Source organism: Oncorhynchus masou, chromosome 6, assembly GCF_036934945.1.
Source record: "Oncorhynchus masou masou isolate Uvic2021 chromosome 6, UVic_Omas_1.1, whole genome shotgun sequence".
In the NCBI taxonomy this organism is placed as follows: Eukaryota; Metazoa; Chordata; class Actinopteri; order Salmoniformes; family Salmonidae; genus Oncorhynchus; species Oncorhynchus masou.
This window is the reverse complement of record NC_088217.1, coordinates 6,401,576-6,416,918: the sequence shown is the minus strand read 5'-3', so window position 1 is coordinate 6,416,918 and position 15,343 is coordinate 6,401,576. Positions and strand designations below refer to the sequence as shown.

At 43.5% G+C, this 15,343-nt stretch overlaps 1 protein-coding gene across 4 annotated transcripts in view; it reads left to right on the top strand.

The window, feature by feature from the left end:
• LOC135541308 (homeodomain-interacting protein kinase 1-like) overlaps window positions 1-15,343 on the top strand; it is a 68,801-nt gene that overhangs the window by 7,926 nt on the left and 45,532 nt on the right. For 3 of the 4 annotated variants that reach the window (XM_064967458.1, XM_064967457.1, XM_064967455.1), the window contains exons 2-4: window positions 3,613-4,364; window positions 12,277-12,468; window positions 13,690-13,871. In XM_064967458.1, the coding sequence (XP_064823530.1) occupies window positions 3,615-4,364; window positions 12,277-12,468; window positions 13,690-13,871 (1,124 nt within the window). In that variant the 5' untranslated portion in view covers window positions 3,613-3,614. The remainder of the gene's footprint in view (window positions 1-3,612; window positions 4,365-12,276; window positions 12,469-13,689; window positions 13,872-15,343) is intronic. The other variant, XM_064967459.1, reaches the window with a different exon arrangement.

The following is a 15,343-nucleotide window of genomic DNA, read 5'->3' as shown; positions in this document are numbered from 1 at the left end:
TACACTACATAAAGAGACAACACTACATAAAGAGACAACACTACACTACATAAAGAGACAACACTACACTACATAAAGAGACACCACAACACTACATAAAGAGACAACACTACACTACATAAAGAGACAACACTACACTACATAAAGAGACGACACTACACTACATAAAGAGACGACACAATACTACACAAAGAGACAACACTACACTACATAAAGAGACAACACTACACTACATAAAGAGACAACACTACATAAAGAGACAACACTACACTACATACAGAGACAACACTACACTACATAAAGAGACAACACTACATAAAGAGACAACACTACACTACATAAAGAGACAACACTACATAAAGAGACAACACTACACTACATAAAGAGACAACACTACACTACATAAAGAGACAACACTACATACAGAGACAACACTACACTACATAAAGAGACAACACTACATAAAGAGACAACACTACACTACATAAAGAGACAACACTGCACTACATACAGAGACGAGACAATACTACACAAAGAGACAACACTACACTACATAAAGAGACAACACTACACTACATAAAGAGACAACACTACACTACATAAAGAGACAACACTACACTACATAAAGAGACAACACTACACTACATAAAGAGACGACACTACACTACATAAAGAGACGACACTACACTACATAAAGAGACGACACTACACTACATAAAGAGACAACACTACACTACATAGACTACACTACATAAAGAGACAACACTACACTACATACAGAGACGACACTACACTACATACAGAGACGACACTACACTACATAAAGAGACAACACTACACTACATACAGAGACAACACTACACTACATACAGAGACAACACTACACTACATAAAGAGACGACACTACACTACATAAAGAGACGACACTACACTACATAAAGAGACGACACTACACTACATAAAGAGACGACACTACACTACATAAAGAGACGACACTACACTACATAAAGAGACGACACTACACTACATAAAGAGACGACACTACACTACATAAAGAGACGACACTACACTACATAAAGAGACGACACTACACTACATAAAGAGACGACACTACACTACATAAAGAGACTACACTACACTACATAGACTACACTACATAAAGAGACAACACTACACTACATAAAGAGACAACACTACACTACATAAAGAGAGAGACCTAAGACGACAACACAGCATGGTAGCAACACATGATAACACAGCATGGTAGCAACACATGACAACACAGTATGGAAGCAACACATGACAACACAGTATGGTAGCAACACATGACAACACAGTATGGAAGCAACACATGACAACACAGCATGGTAGCAACACATGACAACACAGTATGGAAGCAACACATGACAACACAGTATGGAAGCAACACATGACAACACAGTATGGTAGCAACACATGACAACACAGCATGGCAACACAACATGACAACACAGCATGGTAGCAACACAACATGACAACACAGCATGGTAGCAACACAACATGGTACAAACATTATTGGGCACAGACAACAGCAAGAAGGTAGAGACAACAATACATCACACAAAGCAGCCACAACTGTCAGTAAGATTGTCCATGATTGAGTCTTTGAATGAAGTGATTGAGATAAAACTGTCCAGTTTTGTCCAGGAGAGCTAGCTAACTTCCTTGCAGGGTTTTGTTACAGCCCATTTAGTGCACTACATTCGATCATTTGGGACGTGGGTTTCTCCTCGACACAGTTCAAATCTAATTTTATTTGTCACATGTGGCGAATACAACAACCTTACCGTGAAATGCTTACTTACAAGCCCTTAACCCACAATGCAGTTAGAATCATCATGACTAGCTTTAACCAACTCTCCAAAGACTTCTATAGTGCAGTCAGGCAATGGAAGAAGAGATGCATGCTAGCAGCCGAGGTGAGAGGAGATGAGATGCATTCTAGCAGCCTAGGTGAGAGGAGATGAGATGCATGTTTGCAGCCGAGGTGAGATGAGATGCATGCTAGCAGCCTACGTGAGATGAGATGCATGCTAGCAGCCTAGGTGAGAGGAGATGAGATGCATGCTAGCAGCCTAGGTGAGAGGAGATGAGATGCATGCTAGCAGCCTAGGTGAGATGAGATGAGATGCATGCTAGCAGCCTAGGTGAGATGAGATGAGATGCATGCTAGCAGCCTAGGTGAGAGGAGATGAGATGCATGCTAGCAGCCTAGGTGAGAGGAGATGAGATGCATGCTAGCAGCCTAGGTGAGATGAGATGAGATGCATGCTAGCAGCCTAGGTGAGATGAGATGAGATGCATGCTAGCAGCCTAGGTGAGAGGAGATGAGATGCATGCTAGCAGCCTAGGTGAGAGGAGATGAGATGCATGCTAGCAGCCTAGGTGAGATGAGATGAGATGCATGCTAGCAGCCTAGGTGAGAGGAGATGAGATGCATGTTAGCAGCCTAGGTGAGATGAGATGAGATGCATGCTAGCAGCCTAGGTGAGAGGAGATGAGATGCATGCTAGCAGCCTAGGTGAGATGAGATGAGATGCATGCTAGCAGCCTAGGTGAGAGGAGATGAGATGCATGCTAGCAGCCTAGGTGAGATGAGATGAGATGCATGCTAGCAGCCTAGGTGAGAGGAGATGAGATGCATGCTAGCAGCCTAGGTGAGAGGAGATGAGATGCATGCTAGCAGCCTACGTGAGATGAGATGCATGCTAGCAGCCGAGGTGAGAGGAAATGAGATGCATGCTAGCAGCCTAAATTAGATGAGATGCATGCTAGCAGCCGAGGTGAGAGGAGATGAGATGCATGCTAGCAGCCTAGGTGAGAGGAGATGAGATGCATGCTAGCAGCCTAGGTAAGAGGAGATGAGATTCATGCTAGCAGCCTAGGTGAGATGAGATTCATGCTAGCAGCCTAGGTGAGATGAGATGCATGCTAGCAGCCTAGCTGAGAGGAGAAGAGGACATCATGATTACACATTGTAAGAAGTAGAATAAACTCCTGGGCCTGTATTCACCAAGTGTCTCAGAGTAAGAGTGCTGATCTAGGATCCGTTGTCTCTTTAAGATTGTAATGAATGGACAGGAGAGATCCGGGACCGTATCCACAAAGCATTTCAAAGTAAGAGTGCTGGATCTGGGATCAGTTTTGCCCTTTTATTTCATAATGACATATCCCAGGTCAGTACTCTTACTCTGAAATGCTTTGTGTATACGGGCCCAGGCCCCCCAGATCTTTCGTGTCCATGTAATCTCTATCGAAAAGAGAACGCAGCCTAGTTCAGTATTCCTGTTTCTGTGATGCTTCATGAACACAGGCTCAGAGGTCAGTTTTTGGCTGATCGGAGAGGAATTTAGCAGACAGATAAAAAGGAATTTAGCAGACAGATAAAATGGAAACAACACACATTGACAGTATGTATTTCTTGCTAAATGAGCATTCTGTAACATGCAATGTGTTTTTTTGTTGTTGTTGCTATAAGACCTTTCATCGAGGCACGATGACATGGTAAATGCTGTATATGGATCTCTTCTTTTCTCTCCTTCCCTCTCCTTCCCTCTCCCCTCCTCTCTTTAGGTATGTCGTCCCAGCTCCAGGTGTTCTCTGCTCCCTCCAGCTCCTCCAGCGCATTTTGTCGTGTCAAGAAGATGAAGGTGGAGAACTGTGTTTGGGACGCTTCCTCTGACTGTCCATACGGTTCAGTGGGGGGACAGCAGGGAGTAGGGGGTTACTCCTTCACCCCTGCACTAGGCATGGCAGTGCCCACCTTCGCCCCCTCTGCGTTAGTGTTCCCTCCCGCCCCAGGCTCCCGTGGCCAGGTGGTGGTCAGGCCAGCGGACAGCACGGGAAACCTCCCCCGGGGCTCCAGTCGCCGCCTCAACGACCAGTACACACACTCCTCCTCACACACAAACTCTGAGACGGCCAGCATGGGGAACGGGATGCGACGACACGGCCAGAAGAGGAAGAACGACGACGTCGTCAAAGGGAGCGGGAGCGGCTGTGGGAGTGTTCAGATCTTGGAGGAGCTCTCTGCCCCTCCTCCCGTCTTCTCTACGCGTACGGGGGGAGGAGGAGGTGGTACGGGCCAGTCCATCCCCCACTCGGCCCCCACCACCAAGAGCTCCAGCTCCAGCGGAGAGGGGGACTACCAGCTGGTGCAGCATGAGATTCTGTGTTCGGCCTCCTGTAGTTATGAGGTGCTGGAGTTTCTGGGGAGGGGGACCTTCGGTCAGGTGACCAAGTGTTGGAAGAGGGGAACCAATGATATCGTGGCCATCAAGATCCTGAAGAACCACCCCTCGTACGCACGACAGGGTCAAATCGAGGTGAGTCATTTATTTGATTTGGATCGATTTGGTTGGTTAATGTTTATCGCCCTTCAAGGCGTGGTACTACTTTGTTAGTCTGTTACGCTTTTGGTTGATTTTAACTTGTGATGTGTATTAGACCGGATTCCAGACTGTGATGTGATCCGTTTCACCTTCATGGTTTTGTGACGTGAGAGCATATCAGCTCGGATACCTGGCTAGACTTTTATTGCCTTTCAAGAGGAAATGTCCCATAGACCTTAGAGCGACTGCTCCTACAAAAGCAACCAATTTCAACCAGTCCCCTTGAAAACAGCCAATGTCGCATCAATATGAATCAGACTAATTTAGTCGAGTGTCAAACATTTCACCCGGAAAGTGTAAATTATACTTTTGGTCTTTTAAAGTCTCGTCTAAAACAGAGTTTGGAACCTGAGTGTGTCACAACTAATACATGGTTCTGTCTAGAAACTAGGTACCAGTGTGTCACAACTAATACATGGTTCTGTCTAGAAACTAGCTACCTGAGTGTGTCACAACTAATACATGGTTCTGTCTAGAAACTAGGTACCTGAGTGTGTCACAACTAATACATGGTTCTGTCTAGAAACTAGCTACCTGAGTGTGTCACAACTAATACATGGTTCTGTCTAGAAACTAGCTACCTGAGTGTGTCACAACTAATACATGGTTCTGTCTAGAAACTAGGTACCAGAGTGTGTCACAACTAATACATGGTTCTGTCTAGAAACTAGGTACCAGAGTGTGTCACAACTAATACATGGTTCTGTCTAGAAACTAGGTACCTGAGTGTGTCACAACTAATACATGGTTCTGTCTAGAAACTAGGTACCAGAGTGTGTCACAACTAATACATGGTTCTGTCTAGAAACTAGGTACCTGAGTGTGTCACAACTAATACATGGTTCTGTCTAGAAACTAGGTACCACTGAGGATTTTCTACACTTGCTAAATCGGTTGATAAGTCATTGATAAATAATCAGCCAATCTTTTTTTTATGTCATTATATTCTTATATGAAGGGGGATCATATTCAATTACAACTCACAAGTTGGTGTTTAAGCCTTTCTCCTGGTCGGCGTCTTGACCGATTTGTCCAAATTCGTGCGCCATAAAACATTTACTTTTCTGTCCTTGTGTAACGGATGTGAAATGTTATACTGTTACATTGGTGCCGTGACCCGGATCACTGGTTGCTGCGGAAAAGGAGGAGGTCAAAAGGGGGGTGAGTGTAACGGATGTGAAACGGCTAGCTTAGTTAGCGGTGGTGCGCGCCAAATAGCGTTTCAATCGGTGACGTCACTTGCTCTGAGACCTTGAAGTAGTGGTTCCCCTTTGCTCTGCACAAGCTGCGGCTTTTGTGGAGCGATGGGTAACGATGCTTCGAGGGTGACTGTTGTTGATGTGTGCAGAGGGTCCCTGGTTCGCGTCCGGGTATGGGCGAGGGGACGGTCTAAAGTTATACTGTTACACTTGCATCTAATTAGTCAGTTAAATTAGCCATAGATTCAGGATTCTTACAAGGTTCAATCTGTCAGATAATTATTTTTTGTTTTTGTATAGAGGTCTCAGTAACAGTTAGTGTCTCCTTCATGTTAACGGGGTGAAAACTGTTTAAATGGCCACATAAATCCAGAATAATGTCTTGCATTACGAAATCGAATGTCTCTAACCGACTCACCTAACCGTGTTACTTAACCTAAATCGATACTGTCATTCGGGCGGCGCACAATTGGCCCAGCGTAGTCCGGGTTTGGCCGTCATTGTAAAATATTAATTTCCTAGTTAATATTTCTAATTATGCTATTATACTGATATTTTCACACATCATCTGATCCAGGAAGAAATTTTCTGACTGACAGTCAAGTGAAGAGCAGCTGTTGGGATAGCGCATGTGAGGCAACAACAGCCCAAGTGCTGGAAAAAAGGTGTTTGCGAGGAATGTCGCGAACGCCGCCCTGAACATCTTTTTCGAGCACAATGACGATTTTGAGTGGCCGAGGACAATCCCCCGGGGACAACGAGGGATAGGTACTTACGGTCTCTACGGAGGACGTGTGTAAGTCATTCAAACAAGTTAACCCTCGCAGGGCTGCCGACCGAGACTACACAACCGCACCTCTTCAACTTAGGATACTGAATAAATTCGTCATGTCCCTGAGGCTCCTCAGTGTTCTACAGGAGCACCATCGAGAGCATACTATCAGGGTGCGACACCGCCTGGTACGACACCGGCACGCTCACTGACTGGCCTCCAGGACACAAGAAGATCATCAGTGACCCGAGTCATGGCCTGTTCTCCCCGCTTCCATCAATCAGACACAGCAGCATCATGGCAAAAACTGCCAGACTTAATTTTTTAAATTTAACCTTTTATTTATCTAGCAAATTCACATTTACAATGACGGCCTAAGAACACAGGGTTAACCGCCTTGTTCATGGGCAGAATGACAGATTTTTACGGTTACTGGCCCAACGCTCTAACCACTAGGATACCTGCTGGCCGATAGTTTTTACCCCCAGACCATCAGGCTGCTGAACTGCCCCTCCTTACTTTCAGGCTATGCTCAAACCCTTCACCACAGCCCTCCTTCCTGCCACCTCTGGTCTTTTGGCCCTCCCATCTTTAAGGGAGGGCAAAGCCCCGCTCAGCCCAGTCCAGGCTTTTCCCCATTTACTAGCTATGACTTTGCTGATAGTTTTTTTTTTTTTTTTTTAATTGAGGGGAAGTGTACTTGCTATGACTGACTGACTGATATGTGTTTCTCCTACCTAGCTATCTTAAGATCAATTCACTAAATGTGTAAGTCGCAGAATATTCTTCAAAGGGTGTTTCACTACTCTGTTGTTGTTTTAACACCACGACAATGTCTTCAACTTAGCTTTCCATACAAATCCTTCTATTACAAAATTAAAAAAATTGGGGGGGGGGTCGCTTTCTCATTATAAAAACTGCGATGGTGAGATTAATGCTACCACCATTCATGACTTTATTATGTGTTCTAGTCAGGCAAGTCCGTTATTCTGTTATTTTTTAAATTAAATAACAAGTTTAGTATCAATGCATTTGCTTGGCCTAAAAAAAAAGAGTGTTGTTCTTAGTGTTGTTCTGAAAGTGGTTCTATGTTAACATTTACATTACATTTAAGTCATTTGGCAGACGCTCTTATCCAGAGCGACTTACAAATTGGTGAATTCACCTTATGACATCCAGTGGAACAGCCACTTTACAATAGTGCATCTAAATCATTTAAGGGGGGGGGGGGGGTGAGAAGGATTACTTTATCCTATCCTAGGTATTTAGGGTGTTAACCCCTATATGTTGTTTACTATAATATTATTTAATGTATTATAAGATTTGCAAATCTGGAGCTGGTTAACAATCCACTAAACAGTGCAGCGTTAAGAACCCAACAAACACGATTTGGGTCTCAGCCTTTATAGGAAAAATACAACCTGTGTGTGAGTGAGTGTGTGTGTGTGTGATAACTGCTGCTCGAGCTGACCTCTATTCTCTTCACATCTCCACACTGTCGTTGAAAGATACGAAAAGAACAGGGTGGACCAAAACAACCAGTCAGTCTGAGGCTCTTTGTCTTGGGCCGCGAGACCCGAGTTACTCAGAAACAACGAGAGGAAAAACACTGGCTTCCTTCTTTTAATACATGAGAGAAACAGACCATCTCAAGGCTTATAAATCCTTATTTTAACCTGTCTCCTCCCCTTCATCTACATTGATTTGGTAGTGAACTTAACAAGTGACATCAACAAGGGATCGTAGCTGTCGCCCGGTCAGTCTGTCATGGAAAGGTGTTCCTAATGTTTTATATTCTCTGTGTATATATATATATATATATATCCCTAGGCCTTTTGTCGTTGTATGGGTGGAATTATGGGTCAAATGAAGATTGGGGTTTGGATTAAAATTGTTAACAAAATCATGCCCCCCTTTGGCCAAGCTCTACGTGCAAATTGCCCCCCGGTCTGCCTTCTTCCGTTCATTGAATGGGCCCCCCCCCCCCTCTGTTCAACGGAAGGCAGATCGTGACCATGCCTCCACAGCCAAAGTTATGTGGTTTGCATGTCCTGCCGGAGGATGCTGGCTATGCGGAACAAGTGGATTGCGCTCGTCTGGTGGTGGTGAGTATAACCAGAGATAATGACCTCCCTGGTATGACTTAGTTAACGACGTTCGATAATGTTATTGCTGGTTATGTTGGTAGCTATCTTTAAAACATTATATTTTTTAGATAAAACAGGGGCAGGCTTAGCTGACATTTTAGCTAACGGAAGTCTAACTAGCTAGCCAGCTGTCTCATTACAATGTTCGTTAAATCGTGCTCCTACCAGTTTGTGTATTGTCTAGATACTGCTGGTTATTTAATGTTGTTATTTGATAATGCTAGCGAGTTGCAAGCTAGTTACAGGTTAGGTAGCTAGCTAGCTAACGTTAGCATGCAAGTCCGATTTGCAAGTTAGTTTGTGGCTCATACAAGTGTATATTGTCTTAAGGCAAAACTAAATAATGGATGCAACTCTGGTCGTAACAACCTCACCTCGGAGTCGGATTTATACAGTGAATTTGAAGCATCAAACCGCAAAGTCGTCAGCCACCTGATTTAATCCCATCTGAGGCTACAGGCAGGCAGTCTACATCTGTAAAAGCATGCAATTAGGATTTACCACAGACGCAAAGTCAAAATTGGCTATAATATAACAAATCATGAAAACCATTATTTTTTATTGCTTTTCGGGTTTTGATTTGAGGTTAGGCGTAAGGTTAGCATTGTGGTTGGGTTATGAAATCAAATTTTAAGAATGTTTAGAAATGGTTGGGGTTTGTGGCTGTGGTAACTCGTGACGATTTAGAAATGGCTTTACTGAGGTTACTGCCCTGATGACAGACCAAGGTTAGTTCCTCAAACCAGCAGATACAGCCAGTAGAGTCATTTTGGTTGTGAAGTACATTATCAAAAATCTTTGTCCTTTTTCTAACAAAATGCAATTTAACCACTTGTCTGTTGTATCACCGTGTTACAGGCCCTCCGTGTCAACACCACCTCATAAGATGAGGAAGTACATTGTGTATGAGGATCGCCTGCTGCAGTTGTTCGAGACGGATCCAGTTTGCAGCCCAACATGCAACAGGGAGAAGACCAGCAAGGGGACCCGCTGCATCGCGCAGACATACCCTCTCTGTAGATGTGTGGACTCGAGTCACATGACTTGGACTCGTGTCACAAATTTGATGACTTAAAACTCGGCTTCATAGAAAAAATATAATATCTCGAGACGGATGACTTGAAATTATCTGACCAGGTTTTTGTAATGTTTTGTTACTAGTTGTGTTGCACAGAATCGACTTAGTTACTCCAAGCAGCTGGAGACAGTAGCTGCAGCTATGCGCTTGCAAAAAAAAAAGTACAACTAACTGGTTAGTGAAACGCACATTCAGCCCTCTGATTGGACCAGCAGACTGTCAATCAACACATTTCGGATGAGCTAGCCTAGTGAGAAGGGTTTTTGGGGCCATCGGTGTGAAACGGAATGGGATTTATTTTATATGGTGTACATATTTTAATAGGCTATTAGCCTACCATTTGTATTTTCTATTTAAACCTTTGCATATTCGATCTGGTAACTAACATAGACCCTACAGCATTGCACCAAATTCTTGTTTCAAAAAAACAACTCTGTGCTTCAGAAACAAAAAGTTCCGCGCCTTGAATGATAATTCATCAACATTGGCGCACATATCGACATTAGTGACCAGAAAGCGCTTGTTTTCATATCCTCCGGTTTTGTCTGGCATAAAAAAGTAGCCTGCCTACGTAAATATTATCCACATATACAGTGTATCAATCTACTACTGAGGCATTTTTTCCACCAGAACAATACTAATTTGGCTTCCTGGTTTATTTCATTGATCGTTTATATGTAACAGTTATAGCTTCCGTTCCTCTCTTCGCCCCTACCTGGGCTCGAAGCAGGGACCCTCTGCACACATCGACAACAGCCACCCTCGAAGCATTGTTACCCATCCCTTATACAAAAGCAGGGCAAAGGGGAACCACTACTTCAAGGTCTCGGAGCGTGTGACGCTATTAGTCGTTTGGATGGATTATAATTAGTGTTCATAAAGTGTTCATACCCCTTGATGTATTCCACATGTTGTGTTCCAGGTTGAATTTTAAAAAAAATGCATAAAGTATATATTTTCTCACCCATCTACACACAATTACCCTATAATGACAAAGTGGATTTTCGTTTTTTTTTGTGACCGACCCAACTGGGTTCACAGCAACTGGGTTCACAGATGGATCTATGGAGACTTGCAGGATGACGTCCGGATGGGCTTGATGAAATGAAAAGAAACCTGTCACTCTGCATTAAACTTTTAGTTGAAATCTTTTACTTTGTACATTGTATTTTTTTATTATTGCATTGTATCAGTCAATATATGGAGGGAGAAACCGTGTGTATTCTGCACCAGGATCAGTCAATATGGGGAATACACTGTGTATTCTGGACCAGGATCAGTCAATATGGGGAGGGAGAAACCCTGTATTCTGCACCAGGATCAGTCAATATGGGGAATACACTGTGTATTCTGGACCAGGATCAGTCAATATGGGGAGGGAGAAACCCTGTGTATTCTGCACCAGGATCAGTCAATATGGGGAGGGAGAAACCCTGTGTATTCTGGACCAGGACCAGTCAATATGGGGAGGGAGAAACCCTGTGTATTCTGGACCAGGATCAGTCAATATGGGGAGGGAGAAACCTTGTGTATTCTGCACCAGGACCAGTCAATATGGGGAGGGAGAAACCCTGTGTATTCTGGACCAGGATCAGTCAATATGGGGAGGGAGAAACCCTGTGTATTCTGGACCAGGATCAGTCAATATGGGGAGGGAGAAACCCTGCGTATTCTGGACCAGGATCAGGGAACAACGGTTGTATACGAGACGCCACACAGGAAGTTGTGACCGCTCTGACATGTTACCATGGTAACCCCATTACCACCAGACAAAATGCTGACATGCACCGCATCTGTATCGGCTGGGAATGAAAGGTGAACATTGTTATATTAGCAGAACACTTCTTCTATGGTATTACGTTAAGGGAGGTTTGTTCCACATGGACCTGTTACTCTATTTGAACGTTATTTAAAAAAAACATAGTTTACTCTGGAGGGCTACTGACCTGAAGTTTCCTCCAGGGATCTTATCTTATACATCTGTCTGTAGTTATTGAGCTCAACCTGCAGGAGGTTTGTTAGTTGTGATTGAGTGGCGAGGAAACTGCTGTGGGCGAGGTTCTGACAGAGGGGTGTGTCCTGGTGGTGGCAAGGACACACCCACGTCAAACCACACCCCCATGCCAACTCACGTTTGGCTTCTGTCACGTCCGCCAGCATTTCTCGAAGAGCAAAGCAAAAAAAAAAAAAAACGAGGCCAAATCAGCGGGTGTAGTTCCCCTTTAAACCCCTCCTGTCATTACCATATGCAAAGCACGAGACCAGGGCCAAGTCCCAATTCATCTCTCCTTCCTCCCTAAGTTGTTCACTTTTCCTTCACTGATTTGAAAGGAAATAACTGGTAAAAACAAAAAATGGGGTAATGTCCCACTAACCCATATGCCTCCACCAATCCAATGCTTTTCAGATTTGTGTGAAGTGTTGACAGAGTGCACACTTCAGGAAAAATTAGATGTTATTGGGACGCACCTACTTCGATAATAGATAGGACTGGCTGTTTAGTATGTGGAGGTACTAGATCAATTTAATTGATAGATTTCTATTGGCCTTCGAGAGGAAATTCGAGCTAAACTCGAGACTAGGACTAAAATGTACAGAACTAGCATGCGCGTCGTCGAGTATCAAGGTTTGTCATTCTGTCTGTTCCCAGGTGGGCATCCTGAACCGTCTGAGCTCGGAGAACGCCGACGAGTTTAACTTTGTGCGTTCCTACGAGTGTTTCCAACACAAAGGTCACACCTGCCTGGTGTTTGAGATGCTGGAGCAGAACCTGTATGACTTCCTGAAGCACAGCAAGTTCAGCCCCCTGCCGCTACAACACATCAGACCCATACTGCAACAGGTCGCAATACTATACAACTTTATTGACACAGAGACAATGTGACAATTACCTGGTGCTTATTCTGAATGAGTCATGTGTTACATATTAACCTGTTACCTGGCTATTACCTTACCATGCATTGTACTCAAATAACTCTCCAAAACAACAGCACAATTGCATGTTACCTTACTTGATCTGTGTGTCAGCATTAATATGTGTTTGTGTCTTTAAATTGTCATTAAAGTCCTAGTAAAATGTTCTTTGAAAAGAGTGAACCCTTTAGTGTCCAGAGCTGGCACACAGCTGTTTAACCCTTTAGTGTCCAAAGCTGGCACACAGCTGTTTAACCCTTTAGTGTCCAGAGCTGGCACACAGCTGTTTAACCCTTCGGTGTCCATAGCTGGCACACAGCTGTTTAACCCTTCAATGTCCATAGCTGGCCCACAGCTGTTTAACCCTTCAGTGTCCGTAGCTGGCACACAGCTGTTTAACCCTTCAGTGTCCATAGCTGGCACACAGCTGTTTAACCCTTCAGTGTCCATAGCTGGCACACAGCTGTTTAACCCTTCAGTGTCCATAGCTGGCACACAGCTGTTTAACCCTTCAGTGTCCATAGCTGGCACACAGCTGTTTAACCCTTCAGTGTCCATAGCTGGCACACAGCTGTTTAACCCTTTAGTGTCCATAGCTGGCACACAGCTGTTTAACCCTTCAGTGTCCATAGTTGGCACACAGCTGTTTAACCCTTCAGTGTCCATAGCTGGCACACAGCTGTTTAACCCTTCAGTGTCCATAGCTGGCACACAGCTGTTTAACCCTTCAGTGTCCATAGCTGGCACACAGCTGTTTAACCCTTTAGTGTCCATAGCTGGCACACAGCTGTTTAACCCTTCAGTGTCCATAGCTGGCACACAGCTGTTTAACCCTTTAGTGTCCATAGCTGGCACACAGCTGTTTAACCCTTCAGTGTTCATAGCTGGCACACAGCTGTTTAACCCTTCAGTGTCCATAGCTGGCACACAGCTGTTTAACCCTTCAGTGTCCATAGTTGGCACATAGCTGTTTAACCCTTCAGTGTCCATAGCTGGCACACAGCTGTTTAACCCTTCAGTGTCCATAGCTGGCACACAGCTGTTTAACCCTTTAGTGTCCATAGCTGGCACACAGCTGTTTAACCCTTTAGTGTCCATAGCTGGCACACAGCTGTTTAACTCTTCAGTGTTACGTCTATTTCCCCACCAGGTGGCGACTGCGCTGATGAAGTTGAAGTCTCTGGGTCTGATCCATGCTGACCTCAAGCCAGAGAACATAATGCTGGTGGATCCACTCAGACAGCCCTACAGGGTCAAGGTCATCGACTTCGGCTCAGCCTCACACGTCTCCAAGGCTATCTGCTCAACGTACCTGCAGTCACGATACTACAGGTAGATTCACCTGTTTTTACACCTCATATTGGGGTTTTCTTTGCAGGTGTGTGTGTGAGTGACACAGCATGTTTGCATCAGTGAGTAATAGCTGGTACAGGTATATATAACATGATGACTGGTACAGGTATATATAACATGATGACTGGTACAGGTATATATAACATGATGACTGGTACAGGTGTATATAACATGATGACTGGTACAGGTGTATATAACATGATGACTGGTACAGGTATATATAACATGATGACTGGTACAGGTGTATATAACATGATGACTGGTACAGGTATATATAACATGATGACTGGTACAGGTATATATAACATGATGACTGGTACAGGTGTATATAACATGAGGACTGGTACAGGTATATATAACATGATGACTGGTACAGGTATATATAACATGATGACTGGTACAGGTATATATAACATGATGACGGGTACAGGTATATATAACATGATGACTGGTACAGGTATATATAACATGATGACGGGTACAGGTATATATAACATGAGGACTGGTACAGGTGTATATAACATGATGACTGGTACAGGTGTATATAACATGATGACTGGTACAGGTATATATAACATGATGACTAGTACAGGTATATATAACATGATGACTGGTACAGGTGTATATAACATGATGACTAGTACAGGTATATATAACATGATGACTGGTACAGGTATATATAACATGATGACTGGTACAGGTGTATATAACATGATGACTAGTACAGGTATATATAACATGATGACTGGTACAGGTATATATAACATGATGACTGGTACAGGTATATATAACATGATGACTGGTACAGGTGTATATAACATGAGGACTGGTACAGGTATATATAACATGATGACTGGTACAGGTGTATATAACATGATGACTAGTACAGGTATATATAACATGATGACTGGTACAGGTATATATAACATGATGACTGGTACAGGTGTATATAACATGATGACTGGTACAGGTGTATATAACATGATGACTGGTACAGGTATATATAACATGATGACTGGTACAGGTATATATAACATGATGACTGGTACAGGTATATATAACATGATGACTGGTACAGGTATATATAACATGATGACTGGTACAGGTATATATAACATGATGACTGGTACAGGTATATATAACATGATGACGGGTACAGGTATATATAACATGATGACGGGTACAGGTATATATAACATGATGACTGGTACATGTATATATAACATGATGACTGGTACAGGTATATATAACATGATGACTGGTACAGGTATATATAACATGATGACTGGTACAGGTATATATAACATGATGACTGGTACAGGTGTATATAACATGATGACTGGTACAGGTATATATAACATGATGACTGGTACAGGTATATATAACATGATGACTGGTACAGGTGTATATAACATGAGGACTGGTACAGGTATATATAACATGATGACTGG